The sequence below is a fragment of the Trachinotus anak genome, unplaced genomic scaffold, assembly GCF_046630095.1.
Source record: "Trachinotus anak isolate AG129_WGS33_773 ecotype Australia unplaced genomic scaffold, CSIRO_AGI_Tana_v1 ptg000012l, whole genome shotgun sequence".
NCBI lineage: Eukaryota > Metazoa > Chordata > Actinopteri > Carangiformes > Carangidae > Trachinotus > Trachinotus anak.
Window position 1 is genome coordinate 789222 of NW_027273863.1, and position 20207 is coordinate 809428.

Sequence of the window (20207 nt, forward strand, 5' to 3'; positions counted from 1 at the left end):
CAGTTGAGCAGCTGAAATCCTATATCAGGCAAGAATGGGACAACATTTCACTTTCAAAACTCCAGCAACTGATCTCCTCCTCTCCCAAATAATAATAATATTTGATAATATTTCAGTATTTTCTACCTAGAAGTTCCTTTACTAAACTCTTCTGCTTGCTTCCTGTTTTTGCAGGAAACCTGTATCACCTAATGTTCTAGGATTATTGTGCTATGAATCTATAATGTAATCCCCTGACATGAAGACAGTCACACACCATTCAAATGCAAGAGTACATCTATAAATCTGATGCGTTGAAAAGCTCATGCATGGAAATCTGTGTGAACTGTGTGATATATATAAACATATATATATGTACACAAGTATTTGTGTGTGTGTGTGTGTGTGTGTATGTGTGGAGTTTTGCAGAGAACAACTGTGTGTGGGGGAGGAGAATGTGGAAGTGAATTATGCCTTTTTCAGAGGGGAGGGGTGCATATATGTATGTGTGCATGTGGGGGATGGGCGTATCACACACTATATGTATGTTCACTAAGTATATGTGTGAGAGAGAGAGAGTGTTTGTGAATGCATGAAAAAGAGAAAATGCATCATACCTATTTTGTGTGTATAAACTCTGCAGTCTGCATTTGTATGTACCAGTGTGCACATGGTTGTATTCCCTAAATGTGTGTCTGTGTGTGTTTGCACCATAAACATATGGTATGGTTATGTTACCATAAAGAGTATGATTATGTGGTGTGTGTTTGCAGGTCTTTTTTATGTGTATGGATTTTATATTTGATATGCAAATGTGACAATCTATTTGTACCATAATGTTCTATATGTGTAAATCAGCGCGATGTGCGTGTGTGTTTGTGCATATGTGTGCAGATGGCAGAGTATCTATTCAGTTCAATTAAATTCTATTTGTATAGCACCGAATTATAATATACATTATCTCCAGGCACTTTACAGGGTAATCTCAAGACCTTACTTTGTCATAGAGAGAAACCCAACAGTTCCCACAAAGAGCAGCGCTTGGTGACAGGGGGGAGGAAAAACTCCCTTTTAACAGGAAGAAACCTCCAACAGAACCGGGCTCAGGGTGGGTGGCCGTCTGCCTCGACCGGTTGGGTGGAGGAGAGCGAGGAAAATGAGAGAGAGAGAGACCTTGAACAGCTGCATATAAGTAATAATACTAATAATAAATAACAGTAATATGTTAAAATGTTGTAGTGGCAGATCTGGATCCTGCCGCTCCAGAAACCTGCAAACCTGAGATTCCGGCAGAATGAGGACAGAGAAAGAGAGAGACAGAGAGGAGAAACACAAACTATGGGAGAGAAAAAAAAGAAAATACAGTTAATGACAAGAAGTAGTATAAATTGAGAGAGAGAGCGAGAGAGAGAGAGAGAGAGAGAGAGAGAGAACTCAGTGCATTGTGGGAACCCCCCAGCAGTCTAGGTATATAATAGCATAACTAAGGGGTGGTTCAGGACATATCTGAGCCAGCTCTAAGTAAAAGCCTTATCAAAGAGGATTGATCTTAAAGGTAGAGAGGGGGTCTGCCTCCTGAACCCAGACTGGGAGCTGGTTTCACAGGAGAGGAGCCTGATAGCTGAAGGCTCTGCCCCCATTCTGCTCTTAGAAACCCCAGGAACCACAGTAGACCAGCATTAAGAGAGTGGAGTGGTCTGTTGGGATAATAGGGAACTATAAGCTCTTTAAGGTACGATGGTGCCTGACCATGAATGGCTTTGTAGGTGAGGAGGAGGATTTTAGATTCTATTCTGGATTTTATTGGGAGCCAATGCAGAGAAGCTAACACAGGAGAGATGTTATCTCGTTTCCTAGTTCCTGTCAGTACTTGTGCTGCAGCGTTTTGTATCAGCTGGAGGCTTTTCACTGAGTTACTGGGACATCCTGAAAATAAAGAATTACAGTAGTTCAGTCTAGAGGTAACAAATACATGAACTAGTTTTTCTGCATCTTTTTTCGGAAAGGATGTTTCTGATTTTCACAATGTTGCACAGGTGGAAGAAAGTTGTCCTAGAAACTTGTTTTATGTGTGAAGTAAAGGACATGACCCCAAGGATTCTGACTCTAGCACTGGAAGCCAAGGTAATCTCATCCAGAGTAAGTGTATTATCAGAAAATGTATTTCTGAGGTGTTTAGGATCAAGTACAATGACTTCATCTTGTCTTGCTGGTCACCCAGGCCTTTAATGTCCTTAAGATACGCCTGAAGTTTGACCACCTGATTAGTCTCAGCTAGCTTCATTGATAAGTACAGCTGGGTGTCATCTGTGTAAGAATGTTAGTTATATAGGGTGAAAAGTATCGGCCCTTGCACAGAACCTTGTGGAACTCCATGACTAACCTTTGTCTGCAGAAGAGTCATTATTAACATGAACAAACTGGAATCTATCTGATAAGTCTGACTTAAACCAGCTCAGTGAGGTTCATTTAATGCCAGTGACATGTTCTGTTCTCTGTAACAGGATCTTGTGATCTATGGTGTTACTAAGATCTAGTAGGACAAGTATAGAGACAAGTCTGAGGCTAGGAGGAGATCATTGGTAACCTAGACCAGAGCTGTTTCTGTGCTATGATGGACTCTAAAACCTGACTGAAAAGCTTCAACCAAACCATTCCTGTGCAAATAATCAATAATCATAATCAATCATTTCTTTGTTTATTAGCATCTGTGTCTATGTGTTTATTTGCAGATAATGGAAATGTATTCTTCTGTCACTAAAGATCAGTTGAAAAATATTCAGTCTGTTTTTATTTGTACTGAACAGCCTCTTTCTTATTCTCTCAAACACATCTATTTCATTGCTTTATTTACTATATTCCATCCCATTAGATCATTCACACATTCTCTTGTTAAGGTCTGTAGCTGTAGCATAACTTATTAGATTTAAATGAGCAGGAGAGAATTTAAAAAGTAAAATTCTATGATATTATGTGTTCACAATGTTTTTCAAAGGCCTTTCTCTGCCTCAAAAAAAAAATAAAAAAAATAAAACAAAACAATATAGATTTAACATATAGTTACTGTGGCCTTCATATTTATAAGTGTTCTTTGTGAACCTCAGAATGTCCTTATAGATTTATAGACAGAGGTTAAAGAGGACCAGCCAACTCAGGTATACAAGAAATGATATATGTATGAATGCACAGTACATTCTCAGATTCAAGCAAAGGACAGAAGGTCAAAGGTCAAGCAAGCTTCTATTTTGCTAAGATAGAGGAGCATGTCTTGTTTTACAAATAAATACTCAATTTCATCCTCTGTTTTTTTTCAAAGGTTGCTGAATATATAGCCGAAAAATTACAGAGTCATCAAGGATAAAACCCGAAGAATTTAAAAGAAAAAACTAAATCTGTTCAGTTTCTTCTCAGAATTTGGTTTTTGATCAGGGAGACTCTAGGCCCTCACTGACTGTTGCAAATGGGGCCAAGTGTGTGTGTGTCTGTGTGTGTGTGTGTGAGAGAGAGAGAGAGAGGGAGATAAATTAAAGTAATTATATGGAACACGATCATGCAACATGTGTTTACTGTGTCACTTTCTTGTTCTTTTTATCCATTTATTTATTTTGCTATATGAATTATATTCTTTCTTTTCATCTCATTAGTGAATTTCCTTATCCTTGACACTTTGTGAATATTGTTCACCTGACATTCATGCCAATAAAGCATTCTGAATTTGAACTGAACTGAGAGAGAGAGGCAGAATTAGAGAGAGGGAGCGAGAGATGAGATGTGTGTTGCTCGCAGCCTGTCAGTTTGCATAGACAACAATGTGACGATGAGGTCTACTCCGCTTTGACAGGTTTGCCTATACACACACACAAACACACACACACACACATACATACAGAGAGAGTGAGAGAGAGGGAGCACGACACAAAGAGAATAACAAACTATAAATTGAATCACATTCAAAGTAATTGCCAGTTTTTAATGTGAAACAAGGTGCACAGGACTCTCCTATGTGTGTGTAGTATGGGACTGAACTGATTAGCAGGAGAACAAAATACCAAAACAAGAGCACACACTGTTATTAAGGGTGTAGTACTGTAATTTTTGCCATCAGTCACTTCATTTTGGTCCCTGCATGAGTTACTCATGTTCTGACTGGAAGGTTTGTTAAGTCCTTTGGTTTGGGGCTTCAACTAATGACTATTTTCAATGAACATTTATTTAGTTTTTCTTGAGAAATGCCCCAACACGATTTTTCTTTTTCTTTTATTTAAGAGATTTAATAAAGTGGCCTTTTGACTAACATATAATTCTGATAATACAGAGTATTTGATATTTGGGTTTTTTTCTGATATTCAGAAAAATATATTAATCATTAGGTGTGTTTCCATGAACCTGCTTTCGCAAAGTGAAATAGTGAAGTGTAGTAAAATGAGCATTGGAAACATGAATTTTGAAGAAAATTCTCAAATGTCGCAAAAACTATTCGACAAAGCAATATTTTGCTAAATTGAAATGGAAACACTTTTTTTGGATTAAAGTCATGGCACCTGCCGTACCATGGTTATTCACAACATAACTCAATGGAAACACAGACCATTTGTTTTGTCAATTTTTCTAAAAATATCAGTTCTATTTTGCACATCACTGTATTGGACATGCAGCGATGAGCTGCTGGTCACCGTGGTCACCTTCTGTTAAAATGGCTCTGGTATGAAAAGACTTAGCTCGCACAGACAGGCAGAAATGTTTGAAGTGGCTCAGCCCGTAAAATATGATGTCACATGAACTACACCTATCAGGGTTTAAGCAACAAGTACATAAATTAAATTTCATTATTAGGGAATTCCACCGATTTTACACATCACAACATATTTACGTGGTCTTTGGGTGTACTACTGCATATGTGAAAAAAAACTATGTTTAAAGAGTTTTGTGGTTCCAGAAGAGAGAACTGCACCAAATCTAATAAAAGTCCTCAAGCGATATCACTTAAATCATGGATGGCTTAGACAATGATGAGGAGAAGAACGGATGGAATCAAAAAGACAATATCTGTGGTTCTGCTGTGTTGACTTTGATCGTTTTTTCCTCTAGAACAGCAGGGCCAGGCCTATAACCATGAGTGAGTGAGTGACTGAGCGGCTGAGTTGAGGGATCAGGTGATACCATCGGTCACCCTGGTTCCCTCAGCAAAGAAAATTAAGCTGGCTTTGAGGAATCCCGACCATCAACAGATTCATTACAATTGTGTGCACAGGACTTGGAAATACCTGACACCCCGCAAGAAAGTTATTGATGATGCCTCATGCGTCTTGTGCACATTAAAGACCCCTGGCACATGTCTTCAGGGACATGGGACAAACTGTTATCTCTCACAACCTACATCCAATCCATCCTCCTTGGCCAACAGATCCATATAATCTGTTCCACAGGGGTTTTTTTTTGGTTTTATGGATAGGATACTCAATGGCTGTACATCATTGTATTTATGTCCATTTTTGTTAAAAGTGGAAAATAAAAACATTTGATAACAAAAAAACCCCAAAAACAAATGACCTGTTTTGTGATTTGAAGCCTCAATACAATTGCCAGAAGTAAAATGCTAATGTTAGGCTATAAACAAACTACAGCACTGTCACATGACTTTGACATCACCACTGCCAAACTTCCAACTTGTAGACTGATTTAGCTCTCACCTCTACAAAGGCCTTTCCTCCACAAAGTTAGTAATAGTTTGCAAAAGCCTCGCAGTCCGTCTTCGATACATCATGATGACATTTAACATCCCTGACAACCCCTGTGGTCTTATGTAGTCACTTGTTAGCAACCACCCTTTTTTAAGAGATGTAAAAGCTTAATAAAATCCATACTGGAGTATTTACTGCGTATTTTATGTTGTAGAATAAAAAGTGGAAATGTCTTGACAAACCTTATTTCAGCCAACTAACCAGAAACCCATTCAAAAAGACTTTGGGAAGGGGAAACACAAACAGAAATGTAAAAATGGCAATGTGTGGTTTCACAGGGAGTCACTAGTTTGAGATAAGTCCTGAGTATTTCTTGCTATTGGCTGCTTGGCAACTTCACAGTGACATGAAGAGAATTTTAGACTCAGCATAGCTTGAAACACTGAGAAGCTCATGGTGGAAGGATTCAATTCAGAGTCAAGAATGTGAGAGTGGTAGGCTGATGATTTGGGGTAAGGAAGAGGTTAACTTCTCTTAAGAAGGTCAGTGGAAAAGAGCAGTGACTTAATGTATAAGGTTAAAAGATCCTATATACCACGAATGAGGACATGGAGGACATCATATTAAAATAACTACTCTGTGATATTGTAGATATGAGAAAATAAGATGTGCATCTTCAGTGATACAGTTGCAATGTTTTGTCTAAGGCAAATTATCCTGTAATCAAAGACCTTTAACTCCCAAGAAAAACATGCACGAATATTTCTGCCATGGAGCTGAGGTACTGTAAGTCCAACTTATCAAAAAGATATCATCCAGTATCAAAGACTTCACATCTGCTCCAGTATGTGCAGGGAACTGATTCAGCTAGAGACATACAATGAATTTTTTGTGCTGTATGTTATTCCAGTTTGTAACTAAATCATGTGTCTGTCTGCAAATACTGACCCAGACTGGCCCATACAGTAATTCAATGTAACATTTATAGAGCAATTTTGGTGTAGTATATAACAGGGATATCTATTATGACACTGCGTACACCCACCCACCCACCCACCCACACACACCCACACACACACACACACACACACACACACACACACACGCCTGAATGCTCTAATACAATGACACAGACGGATTGATTCAGGCTCTTCCCCTCCGTTCATGCTCAGTTTTAGGTTTTATATTTCAGCCCACAGGTTGAAATTTTGCTTTTAAAATCCTGTGATTTGGTAAAACTGACCGTATTTGCTCAGGCCACCAATTTTATTTAATGATCATTTTTGAGTTTATGTTTGCTTGTTTGTTCATCACCATGAGTGTGTTACTGTTATATTGGCACAAACAGAAAAACATGGTCTAAAACAGACAGAGAGATAGAGGGAGAGAGAAAGAGAGAGAGAGAGAGAGAGAGAGAGAGAGAGACAGACAGACAGACAGAAAAAAGAGAAAAGCAGAGAGTCCAAACAGGAAGAAATGGAGCACAGCACATCAATCATTAGGATGATTATTATGGCAGTTGTCATGGCAACATTCTCCCATCCCCCTCTACCTCTCCCTTTCCCAACCCACTCCTCCTCTCCTCTCGTCTCCTCACTCTCTCTCTCTCCTCTCTCTCCTCTCCTCTCCTTTCTATTTATCTTTCTCTCTGAAATCAATTCAAATGCTCTTAAAATGCCACGGCTGGTACAGTAAAGATACTGATAAGTGTGGATGAATATAAGAGAGAAACTGAGAGCAAAACACAAATTAATACACAACAAAAAGGATAAAACAAAATTTCACAAAATTTCATTATCCCAAATCATTACCATATGTGATTACAAGAAAAAGATAACAACTCTACGGCCAAACACTGTACGATGTTTTGACCACTACACTGTACAGTATATGATGGTATATTTCACTCTGTCAGACAGAGAAATATTGTGTTTTGCGTAATGAAAGAAAACAGGAAGAGGGAGCTGAAGCTAAACCCTTCAGTGTTTATGATGATGACAGATGGTGGAAGGAGTGAAAGTTTATGGGTAACATGCACACGCCACTAAGAAGTACCAGTGGTTGTAATTCCACTGATTTGAGGATTGACAAGAGACTATGAATCCATCCATCCGTCCATCAATCCATCCATCCATCCATCCGTCCATCCATCCATCCATCCACCATCCATCCGTCCATCCATTCAGGGAGCACTGGTTATCTGAAAATAGAACGATGTGGAGACACTATGAGTATTATTACATTTATTTAGATAAGGATAATTCTTGTTTGTCACAACTTCATCTAGTTAATTACTAATTAAGTGACCTCAGACTGCTGGACTACACTGTACATGCATGTATTGTATTAACAGGTGTACTACCACAAATCAGAAACGTCTGTGGAACTATTACAGCAGGACACATTTTATGACACATATAATTAAGGATAATTAAACCTGTAACATACTCATACTTGACTTGTTGGGGATATCGTAGTTGTCCATCCTGCCCTGAACTTTCTCTGAAGAGGGTGTGTTCTCATCTCCTCACCCCCACTATTATGGGTTAGTTGCTGCCCTTTGCGCACAAAAAGACACAGAAGCTCCAGGTCTCAGTAATTGCTTTAGTGAATAAAATGCTGACCGGAACAAAAGAATAATCTTTAGACAGTTAAAAAGAACAGCATGCTGGTCCCATGCCTCTGTCTCTGCTACAGACATCTGTTTGCTGTGGTCACCAGGTGAGCCCTTACTGCCAGCTTTTAAAAGCATAACAAGTAGCTAAGCTCTAACAGTGGCTGTAAATAGTGTCCTTCTTTGAGACAACGTATTGTTCAAATGTGATTGGTTAATTTTATTACAGACAAATACATAAAGGATATTTCCCCAGTGGCAAATAAACTCACCAAAATCTTTATTAGGAGTATCTGTACACCTAATTCATTACATCATTATTCATGCAATTATCCAGTAAGCCAATCAGGTGGCAGCAATGCAATGCATAAAACCATGCATACACAGGTGACATGGTACAACCTCATTTCCAAAAAAGTTGGGACACTGTGTAAAATGTAAATAAAAACAGAATGAGATGATGTGCAAATCATGTAAACCCATATTTAATTGAAAATGGAACAAAGACAACATATCTTTATGAAATGCTGAAATTTTATTTTTATTTTTATGAAAAATATCTGCTCAATTTGAATTTGATGCTGCAACATATTTCAAAGAAGTTGGGACAGGGGCATGTTTACCACTATGTTCTTCATCTCTTCTTGTAACATCACTCTGTAAACGTTTGGGAGAGGAGGAGATCAGTTGCAGGATTTTAAAAGTGAAATGTTGTCCCATTCTTGCCTGATATAGGATTTCAACTGCTCAACAGTCGGGGTCTCCTTTAAGGTATTTTTAGTTTCCTAATACTCCAGATGTTTTCAGTGGGTGACAGGTCTGGACTGCAGACAGGCCAGTTTAGATTCTTCTACTGTGGAGCCATGCTGTTGTAATATGTGCAGAATGTAGTTTGGCACTGTCTTGTTGAAATATACAAGACCTTCTCTGAAAAAGACGTTGTCTGGATGGCAGCAAAACACGTATATATTACAACATATATATTTGATATGTTGTCTTTGTTCTATTTCCAATTAAATATGGATTAACCTTCTGTTTTTATTTACATTTTACACAGTGTCCCAACTTTTTAGGAAACAGGGTTGTAGTTAAATGACTCTTTCCTGATGTTTTCGTGTTACATTTGTATTCACACTATCTTATATCTTGTTAATTTCATTTCTACTGCCTCCAGATAAATCAATAGTGTGGTAGCATGTAAAAAGTCTCACTAAAGGTTGTAATTAGAGTGAAAGTCACATTGAAAAAACTGCAATACATGGTAAAGGCAGGCAGAGAATGAATACTACATGAATGAACTGTGCCAGCATCATGTTACAAAGCCAAAGCATGTGAGTGATTGATTTCTGTCCCTTATGTTAGTTATGTGGTAGCTACTGAAACACATTATCAGCTACTTTGCTGCTGATTCTAATTGAAGAAACCTGCTGCATTTCACAGCTCTGTACACTCCTAAAGACACCAAGAGTTGAGAACCTTGGATTGAAATGATCACGATTCTGCTGATACCGAGGCCTGGTTTGTCATCAATTACATGTTTCTCTGAGAAAAAAAAGATACAAGCCCGGACACGAAGATTCAGTGAAAAATACTCACACTTCTGAGCCTCTTTATCATACATAATTTAATCCAGTGGCTACCGATCATATTAACAGTTGGTGGTGGGGGGGCATGGGAGCCAGCAAGAAGCTGCAGGAGCTCATCTGGTCTCAAGTAGCCAGAGACCAGCAGATGGAGAAAGCCCTCTCCAGAGTGGTTCTTGAACAGTTCCTGGGGATGTTTCACCCAGAGCTTTAAGAGGGGATCAATGACCATGACCCTCAGACGGCAGAGAAAGCAAGCTCAGGTGGCTGAAGTCTTCATGGCAGCTAGAGGAGGGACCATATATGCCACCTTTGAGGCATTGAAGGCCTGAGGAGAGGCTAAGATGTTAGCCTGCAGTGAAGGCCAGAGGCTGAGGAGACGAGAGAAGAGGACAGAATCAGCAGATTGAGAGGAGGGAGACATAGGTTCAAGAAATGATGGTAATGTGAAGGGGTTGTAAAAAAGTAACCAAAATATGCATGACTTACCCTGTGGGTCATGAGACCTGAGAAAAATTTGGACAGAGATGGTGGATGTGGAAATTCACTGGATCGTAACAGCTAACCTGAGTATGACTGACGACCATCTTTTTAAAAGCACAGGTTATATTTCAATCAGGACAGGAAAATTTGATTTAAAACTGAATGCCAGCACCTAACTGCAAATATAAAGGGCTTTCAATTTTACATCATTGCAATAAAAAATGAAACTCCTGTTAAAATGGGGTGTAGTGGCTATCCCAATGTTTCCACAATGCCATGTGAAAATGTAACTGTGTTGCCAAAACTGACTCCAGACATGTCAAGCTTCCCTGATAGTGGACCTTCCCTTACGTAAAGAAAACCATGGATACTACAGCATTGATGGAGGATTCAAGGCTGGGCTGAGTAACTTTAAATGAAGGGGCAGGCTCGAGGGACAACTCGTGTGGCGCAGTTAGATGACCTAGTAGATATCAGCTGGAGTTAGTGAAATTTACACCAGATGTGTTCAGTGTCATGGCTGGTGGTAGGAGCGCTGGTAGGCCAGTGCAGTGAAATGACTTTGAGGCATTATTGATACAGTACCAGTCAGCTATTTAAGACTGTGACTAAAAGACTTCAGCAGGATATGGCGAATGGTGTTCACAAGCCCAAATCAACCTCTTTACTGCTATCACTCCAGTTTGAGAGGACAGCAGATGCAGGAACCCAGTCTGACATTAACAAATGGCATCCGAGTGGTAGTGGACTGCAGAGAAGCATGGACACGCCTCACCAACAGCAATAAGCCTGTTATTCTCTGCCCAAACCACAAATAGAATTTTTGTCATACCACAATTAGACCACTTTCTTTCCACTTGATATCCCTTCAGTAAAGACGGCCTGAATAAGGCTCCACAACACTACACATAACACATAATAACATTTTTGACAACGTAGCAGATTTATCCAGTCAATCACAGATCAAAACAGTCAACCAGTGAAAAGTGGTCACTCAGAGCTAAAAGGGAGCAGCATGTGCAGCAACAACTCAATATCAATGAATATTTGATTGACTCTAATAATTTCTGGAAAAAAATGGCATTCTCTCAGCAAACTACACAATGAATTGACTATTCAAAATGGTGAAATATGGAAAACAAAAAACGTTGAAAATCTGTATAGATCAGTCACACTGAGTTCAGGCCAAAATGATGTCCTCAGAAAACTACAAACTCTAGAATCACTGGTTAAAGACAGCCAGAGCCCTTTAGATTACCAGATCACTGAGGAAGAGCTACTGGCATATGTACCTGCAGCATCCCGAACAGCCGACTGCAGGACTTCCACAGTCCTGAGCAAGAGTCAGACTGGATTCACACCACAACGTCGAACTACAGACCACATCTGCACCCTCCACACCCTCATCAATAAACACATGAAACATGGTGAAACAGGGCTGCAGTCTCACCCCCACTCTGTTCAACATTTATTTTGTCAGTCAGATCTCCCTGGTCTCTGCCACTCTGACACAGACATGAAATGCCTAATTTTTGCAGATGCTCTAATATTACTCATTCTATCTAAGGAGGCTTTGCAACAGCAACTGGATTATCTGCAAAACTTCTGTCAAACCTGGGCCCTGACAGTTCATTTGTGGAAGACCAGAATCATGGTCTTCCACAAATGAGCCAGATGTCAGGGAAGCCCAAACAGGCTCCTGCGGGGCTCCACTGACACAGAACACACACACAGCTACACATATCTGGGACTAAGCATCCCTACCTCTCCAGGAAACTTCAATCTGGCCATTAATGAGCTCAGAGACAAGGGAAGAAGAGCTTTCTATGCTATAAAGAAGTCTTCAAACACAGATGTACCTGTTAGAATCTGGCTTAAAATATTCAAATCTGTAATTGAACCAGTTTTATTGTATGGGAGCTAAGTATGGGGAACTCTAAACACTGAAATATGCAAGAGCATCCTCAGAGTCCATAGGAACACCCCTAACAATGGAAGCTGAGCTGAACTGGGCCAATTTCCTCTTTTAATCAGGATATAAGAAAGAGCCATCAAATTCTACAAACACCTAAACACAAAAGAGCCCAGCTCCTTCCATTACGAAGCCCTTCACTGTCAAGAGGAGATCATAGAGAGGAGTCCCCTCAGGCATCTGATCCGGAGGCTCAGCTCCTCCAACAGCACCAGGCCTCAGCTCAGCCCTCACACTGTCTGGACCAACCAAATTATAGCTAAACAAAAGGAAAATTACATTAACTATTGGAGATGTACCACAAAAACACAACACGAACTTCTGTGTTATTTGGCTCTAAACAGACAGTACATAACAGCAGACTATCTGACCACCAGACTGAGGAAGACCCTGACCATGTACAGGACTCAGTGACCACAGCCTGGCCATAGGGACAGGCCAACACAGGCAGACCTAGCTGCCCAGAGAAGACTGGCTGTGTCAGCTGTGTCCACAGAGACAGGTGGAGACAGAGCAACACTTCCTGCTGCACTGTAGTACATATGAAGACATCAGAACTGTGACCAAACCAAAATGCATTATGTACTCTGACAAAACACTGTCAGTGCCATAGAAGCAGGGAGGTACACGTCACAGCCTGAGAGAACAACAACAACACAACAACACATGCCAACAACACAAGACAGCTGTGGTCAGTCTCCCCACAGCTCACACTCTGCCTTTTTATTTATCTATTCACATCTCAGACTCTATATACAGTATTAACCTCGCATTCATGCCAATAAAGCTTATTGAAATTGAAAATTGAAAATGAGAGAAATAAAGACTGTGAGAGACAGACAGACAGAGAGAGAGAGCGAGAGAGAGAGAGAGATACTGCGTGAGATAGATATTTTTCATTTTTAAAAAACTTTTATCAGTAAACGGAAACAAACTGAACAGGACATAGGTAGCAGATCAAATACAGTTTTAAAAAAAGATTAAAAACACCTCCTCGCCTCAAATATTAGTTCGTTTTTTCTGCTTTTATAAATGGACAGTTGGGCCTGTCCCAAAAACAAAGTTCAACAGCTGACATGTTGTTGCATTTTCTTTTCTATACCCTGCACCAAAAATAAAAGAAACGCCAGGGCATTTTTCATTAAAATGCCTCAACACCTTTTTTAACAGTTGAAATAAATCTTTGTCTTTGACACTTTAAGAAACAGTGGAAACTTGTCTCTAGGAGCTGGCAGAAAGTGCAGTTTGTGGACACAGTGTGGTTCATTTTAGATCCAGACTGTTGACAGCAAGCGCTCCCTGCTGAACTCTCCACTGCTGGTCACCTGACCTTTTATGTAATCGTGCTTTATAAAGAACCATCCACACTGGTTTAAAATCATCATCCTCATTCAGCTTCTCCCTCCACACAGCGTCCTGTTTCCTGCTCAACCATCTCTTGTACAGAGCCTCAACACAGAACCTACTCAGTGCTTTTCCTCCCATCATGTACAGTACAAGTCTACTCTGGCAGTAGTTTCATATTTCAGTAATGGTTCTGTCAGTCTGTTCTGGTCTATGGTGACACCGACTTCAGGGAAAGGATCAGTCTCATCAGAAGATTCTGTTTCAGTGGTGTATTCAAGCAGCATGTCCATTTCCTAATGAGTCAGAGTCCATGCACTCATGACGTGTCTCAGTTTGACCTCTCCTGTCCAACACAGCCTGTGGTGGGTCTGCTCCAGGCCTCCACATCAAGTCTGGTCTGCACGCATGGACCAGAGGCCCCCTCTATGCCAGAACACCGAAGCTGCAGGTTTCAGTCCCCTCTCCCCTGTTGGTAGGTAAATTAAACCCTATCTGATCTATATTTTTAGTTGCAGGAAGATGTGGTTCAACAACCCATAGGGAGGAGGGAGAAACAAGTCTCTATAGGTGGAGAAAAAGCTGAACCAGGAGCAGAAACTAGTATCTATAATCTTTTCCTATACTACCTATGAATGTTGACTTTTGGTGATGCACATAAAACATTGATTAATCTCTTGACAAAGCAAAAACAAAAATATCCTATTTTGTACAATTTAGCCAAACCAAAAAAGACAAGGATAGAACGAAAGAGACAAACGATAATACAAAAAATGGCCAAAGAGAAAAAAAAAAGAAGAAAATGTACAGGGAAATGCTCCTAACAATGGATAAATACATTATAACAACCAAATATAAAGAAAAATGTGAAAGGTTAAAAGGTTAAAATACAAATAGGGAAACAATTAAACGAGTATTGAAACGCACAAATCACGTTGATGTACGAAATAGACGCACATGGCTGGAGCACATTTTATCATTAACCTCCTTGAAGGTAGAAATAAATTGATAATGTAGTGTCGGCTACTGCAAAAGTTTGTGATTGTGGTGAATGTACGAGTTACACCGCCGTCTGTTTGGCTCTTCCCGAGCGCTTCCTCTCCCGACAGAGGCAGCGCTTTTATTTTGTGAGCAGACGTACTTCCGGGTGCGGTGTGAGCGTCGTTAGCTTGGCGAAGCGGCTCTTTGTACCGCAGCCTGAACACGCGCACGGCGGAGCGGGGCGCGCAGCTTCCAGCCGCAGACACACCGGGCTCAGCGACGTCTCCTGTCCGAAACACGCAACCTCTGCTGGATACAGACAACGTCCAAACGAGGGAACCCGGTGGTTTTAAAAGTGCACCGCTGTCTGTAAACGCCGGGCATCAAAGAAGTGCTTTTACCGGGAAGTTTGCGACTCGGAGCATCGACCGCTGGAGCTGAAGCCGGTGTGGAGAGCATCAGCCTCAACTTCACCGACTGTCACTTCGCTCACTTCACCGACTTCTCTGCTTGAAACCGGGTTTTGTTTTCCAGAAGCCTGCTTTCTTGGATCGTGCTTGTTCTCGCTCAGGGACTCAAACACCACTTTGTAAGACAGAAGTAGGTTGTTTTAGTGGCCTCCAGCGCACAAGACAGGAACTCGGAAGAAGAGGACGGGAGGAGAAGTGGATGTATTTTCAGCCATGGATGTAACAGTTTACCCGCCTCCTCCTCAGGCTCTGGCCGTGTCCAGCCACACCAGGTTTGGGCAGCCCTCCTACCCTGACCCGGCCTTTGGAAGCAACAAGGTAAGAAAGGAGAGGAAGAAGCCTGAAGAAGCTGTAACTCTGTTTCCCATTGTCTGGAGATGAAGAACACCTTTGTGTTACCTGAACAATCGCATCTCACTGTGTATTCATCTTTAATGTCCTGCCAATTAAGTGGCAATTAATGGCTTTATGAAGCTACAGTTAATTAACGCAGCTATTGAGGGTAACCACATTCTTTCAGTAGCTGTTGCTCATTTCTGATCATATCCACTCACCAGATGATACACGGCTTGTTCATTTCATTTGTTGTCCGTGACACCGCTAGTTTCACCTAAAGGTGTAATTACCTTTAGGTGAAACTACTGGTGTGCTGGTAGTGCTGCTAACTAAAAGTTAGTGAAGTTTAAATGTGCTCTACATCATAAGTACAAGAAGAAGATAAGAACATGCACTACTATAATCTAATGCCTAAAATAGTTCATCTTTACTATAATTCACAACAGTCCCTCTCATTTCTGTTGTCTGATACTTAACTGGTGTCTGGGATACTCTGATGTTATTATCCCTCCAGAGTGAGGCCAATCTATCTATCTATCTATCTATCTATCTATCTATCTATCTATCTATCTATCTATAGACACACACTGGCAGACCCTGCTCATTTGACATTGATGAACTGCTTAATTAAACACAACAGATGAGTGCAGTTAATATTAGATTATTAACTTCTCTTCAGTACAGTGAAATTGAACATGTGTAGTGTTCTCCCTTCGCATTTTTTCCAAAATTGAAAATTTTCTCATATAAATAATATGAAAATATACATAGCTAACCACAATAAAACTACTTTTTGCTGTAGTGGTGAGCTGCAGTGATGCTGTAAAGAGTACCTCTGTCTCAGACACAGCAGGTTATAGATTTGTACACGTGTTTCCTGCAGTATTTGGTTGCATTTGTGGTGGTAGCTGATCGGCATTCTTACTTTGTGACAAATAAATAACTGATCAATATATACAGCTCCATTGCTTCACATTGTGTCAACAGTGGCATCCCTTCACCAACTGAAAAGTGTTACATACTGTTATTTGAGGCCAGTCCTGGCACACAGCTCACAGCCTGTCATTTGGGGTGCGCAGAGGGTTCCCCCTTCTGAGTGAAGCTGTCCCATGACGCTCAGTTCTGACCGCGTCTAAATATCTAGTTATTCTTTTTTGACAGGTTATTTATTTGGCAAATTACATTGTTTACAAAATGTTGTGTCATCACTTTCAGAGCCACACGAACAATTGTGCTGCACAAACACTTCAAAGGCGTTTATTGAAACCTATACGTGCACATTACGCAGCAGAATTTTTCCATGACAGTTATGAAACAGACACTGTTACTCATTTTCAAATAGCCTGAGATAGATGTATTGTTGTACTACTGCCCAAACCTAGAAAGTAGGGCTGAAAAAAAAGATAAGAATTATTAAAAGATAAGAAAAAGATAAGAATTCTGATTCTTTTCTCATTAGATTAGAAAAGAATTATGATATGAGTCATGATTTTTTAAATTTCATTTTCACAAAAGAACAAGACTAGGTCAAAACCTAGTATATGGCTGGCTCGTGCATGGTCAGTGTACAGGACTGAAGATGTAGTTGGAGCTGCTGTAATCTGACATCATTGCATTCTGCTTGGTGTCAGCCAGTTTCAGTTCTTCTCTCCTACTCTCTGTGCTCACATATACAGTGTGTATATACTGCCACTGCCTCTGGCCGTGTCTTCCGTTCTGTTTCTGAACACAATAGGTTGGGGGCTATTGCTAGTTACTCTCTTCTCTGGAAAGTAGCTAAACTTTGTCCAATAGCCGCTAAATTTGTGGCTAGGTGAAGAACAACAAAAATATTATAATTCCAGCTACAGATGTGCTAAGTTTGCAGCATTGCAGGCTGCAAACAGCCCCCGAATCGAAACTGAATTCAGTTTGACCCAATCAGTTGGGGAAACTCCAACATTGGCCAACCAGTGATGTAAGTTCATGACTCAGTCACATGGCATTCAGCTGACCAATGGTGTGAAACATAATTACTCAACTCTGTCACTCACTCAGTCAGTCAGTCAGCGAAGGACATTCTGGTTCATAGGGCTGGCCCTGCTGTTGTCAAGCCAAATATGTAAAAATGATGATGTGATTTTTGCTGGGGCAAGCATGTTCCCTCACATCTGGAAAATATGATTGGTAGGCCAGGGCGTCTCTGTAAAACCACAATGCTTCATTCATCATGTCACATTTGACCTTTGTCACAAAAGCTGCAGCTGCCGCGACTTGAATATTGCACCTGTATAATGATATTCATTTGTTTAGCCATACTTGTAAGTTAAAGCTTCATGTCACAAGAACTTTTATCAACACAGACTATGGTGAAAAGAAAGTGCAAAGGTAGTGTTTCCTTCCATTTGAAAATATACAACTGCATAATATAATATATTAAATAAAAAAGCCCTTTCTCTAAGAATGCTCCTTCAGATGTTTTCAACAAGACAGATCAGTTACAGGCTTTCCTGTCTGGCTTAACAAAACACGCAGCTGTGCCAATGATAAAACTGCTCATTTGATCACATGCGTGGTGTGTGACCAACGCAAATCAAATAGGTATGTGGCCTGTGTGCAGGGAATGCTGGGTCTTCTCAGGCAGTGTCTCCATGTTTCTAGGAAAACTTGCAAGCAGAGGGAGAGAGTGGGGGCAGGGTTGCACAGAGAGTGTGAGAGGCCGGCAGAGCTTGACGGAAGAAACAAGTGATGTAAGCGTCAAAATGCATCAGTATAAATGATATTATCTCGTTCTACATCTCTTTTGAAAATATATCAGTAGCATCCAGCCCCAATCAGAATATGCTGCCATCAATGACTGGCTGGTGAACAACTTTTTTTTTTATTGATTGGATTATTCACAGGTTGGTTGGTTAGGTGTGTTGTCTTCCCTAGGCCAGGGGCATAAGACGATAACCTTAAGTACTGGTGACAGACTCTTCAGTAATAGCAATAACAAAATTGCCATGACCAGCATCTTCCTCACCTGCAGAAACAACCCACAGACAGTCCACGATGGAGAGGTACTCAGCAACAATCAAGTGATGTGACATAACCCATGCAGTAGGGTATCAATAATTATTGATGAATGTTTTTATCATTTTTGGGCCATATCACTCAGCCCTACTGCCTGCTCACATTCACTAATTTTACTAAACAGGAGCACTGACAGGCTGGTTTTCCTCTGTTTAACTCTCCCAGGAGCAGTGTGTTGTTGTGGTTACACAAAACTTTACCCAAGTACCCTGCATTCAGACCGTCAGCTAGCAGGTGTCTGCCTCATGGACAACATGCACTCACTTTTGCTCAGGTTTTGGGTCTGTGGTGTGTTTTCAGCATCCTGTTGTTGTATAGTATTGTTTTCTTATATGTGTAACTGCTGTATGTCTGTGTACCTCACTGAAGGGGTGGGGTGGGGGGGGGGGGGGGGGGGGGTGTCACTGTAGAATAAAGAAAAGCAATGCACTGTACAAAGGAAACAGAGATGCAACAGCAAAACAAGTACTGACATTTAATTTAATTGGCAGTGTCAGTCCAGAGGATACAGTGTGATAAATGTGCGATGGTGCACAAATGTTGATTCCTCATATATTCATTGCAAAAACAGACTGACAGTTATTATACAGTAAATGATGTATACAGGTAGTTTTAGTTTGGAAATATGCCACAGGAGGTGGTTCCTTATAGGTCCTGTAAGCTGGCTGTGACATCTGACCTCAGTACATGCTGACAGGGCATGAATGGGGTATCACATTAATGTCTTCATTAGCTGGATTATAGTTATGTACTGTGTCCTGTGTACGTGGGAAACAACTGAACCAACTGTGCCGTATACAAACCTGCTTTCAAGTAGAGAATCTACTGTGCTGTGTGCGCAGAGTCGTGTTGCAAAGCACTGTGTTGTCAGTAAGCATATTTGTTTCAGAAAGAGAGGCTGGGGATGTAGATAGAGAGCTGTGTGGTTGGGGGTAGGGACTGGAGAGAGGTAGTGGGAGGGTTGTTGGGGGTAGGGATGATGTAGATGAGAGAGAGACGGAGAGAAAGAGACAGAGTGCGGTGGGGGTGGGGCCAGGGCCACTTAGGTTTGTGCTATATTTCACTCTCTGTGTCTTTTTTATTCATAGCTCTGTCGGCCTGATAGAAGAGATCATATTACTGTGTTGGGGAACAGCAAGAGGGGGAAAAAAGAAAGACAGCGGGTACATAAAAAGGGAATGTGTGTGTGTGTGTGTGTGTGAGAGTGTGGAGAGAACTTACAGTGGCTTCAGAAAGTATTCCAATCCTTTCAGTTTTTGTACACTTTATTTAGTTGCAGATTGTAAATGGATGAATGAACTGAATAAAATTGCCCATCACTCAACTCCCTATAATGACACAGTGAGAACATGTTTTCTACCTTTTTGCGAACTAAGCAAAAACTGAAATCTCTCATTACAATAAGTATTCAGTACTTTGTAGAAGCCCCTTTTGGCAGCAATTACAGTATGATTACTGATTACTGAGGCGCCACCATAGGCTGGTGCTGGCACCACCATGTGTCACCGGAGGGACGGTGTCAGCCAGGTCACGAGGAGTGCTAGTGTTCTCCAGACACAGTGTTTACAGGTGTGCACTCCTTGCTCAGACGGGCATTAGAGGAGTTACACGGAGAACACCAGTAGCAGAGACTTGACGGTTGTGCAGTAAGCACTGAAGAACTGAATTTTCCATATATGCCACATATACATGGTATGGGCTTAATGAATG

The 20207-nt window shown here is 40.8% G+C and overlaps 1 protein-coding gene and 1 pseudogene across 1 annotated transcript in view; one reads left to right on the top strand and one right to left on the bottom strand.

Moving 5' to 3' along the window:
- Positions 1 to 1496: 1496 nt before the first annotated feature.
- Positions 1497 to 15096, bottom strand: LOC139629348 (uncharacterized; annotated as a pseudogene).
- The window catches only part of tox (thymocyte selection-associated high mobility group box), a 42722-nt gene continuing 37363 nt past the window's right edge, over positions 14849 to 20207 (top strand). Inside the window, exon 1 of the mRNA XM_071491960.1 lies at positions 14849 to 15425. Within this exon, the coding sequence (XP_071348061.1) occupies positions 15321 to 15425 (105 nt within the window). The 5' untranslated portion in view covers positions 14849 to 15320. The remainder of the gene's footprint in view (positions 15426 to 20207) is intronic.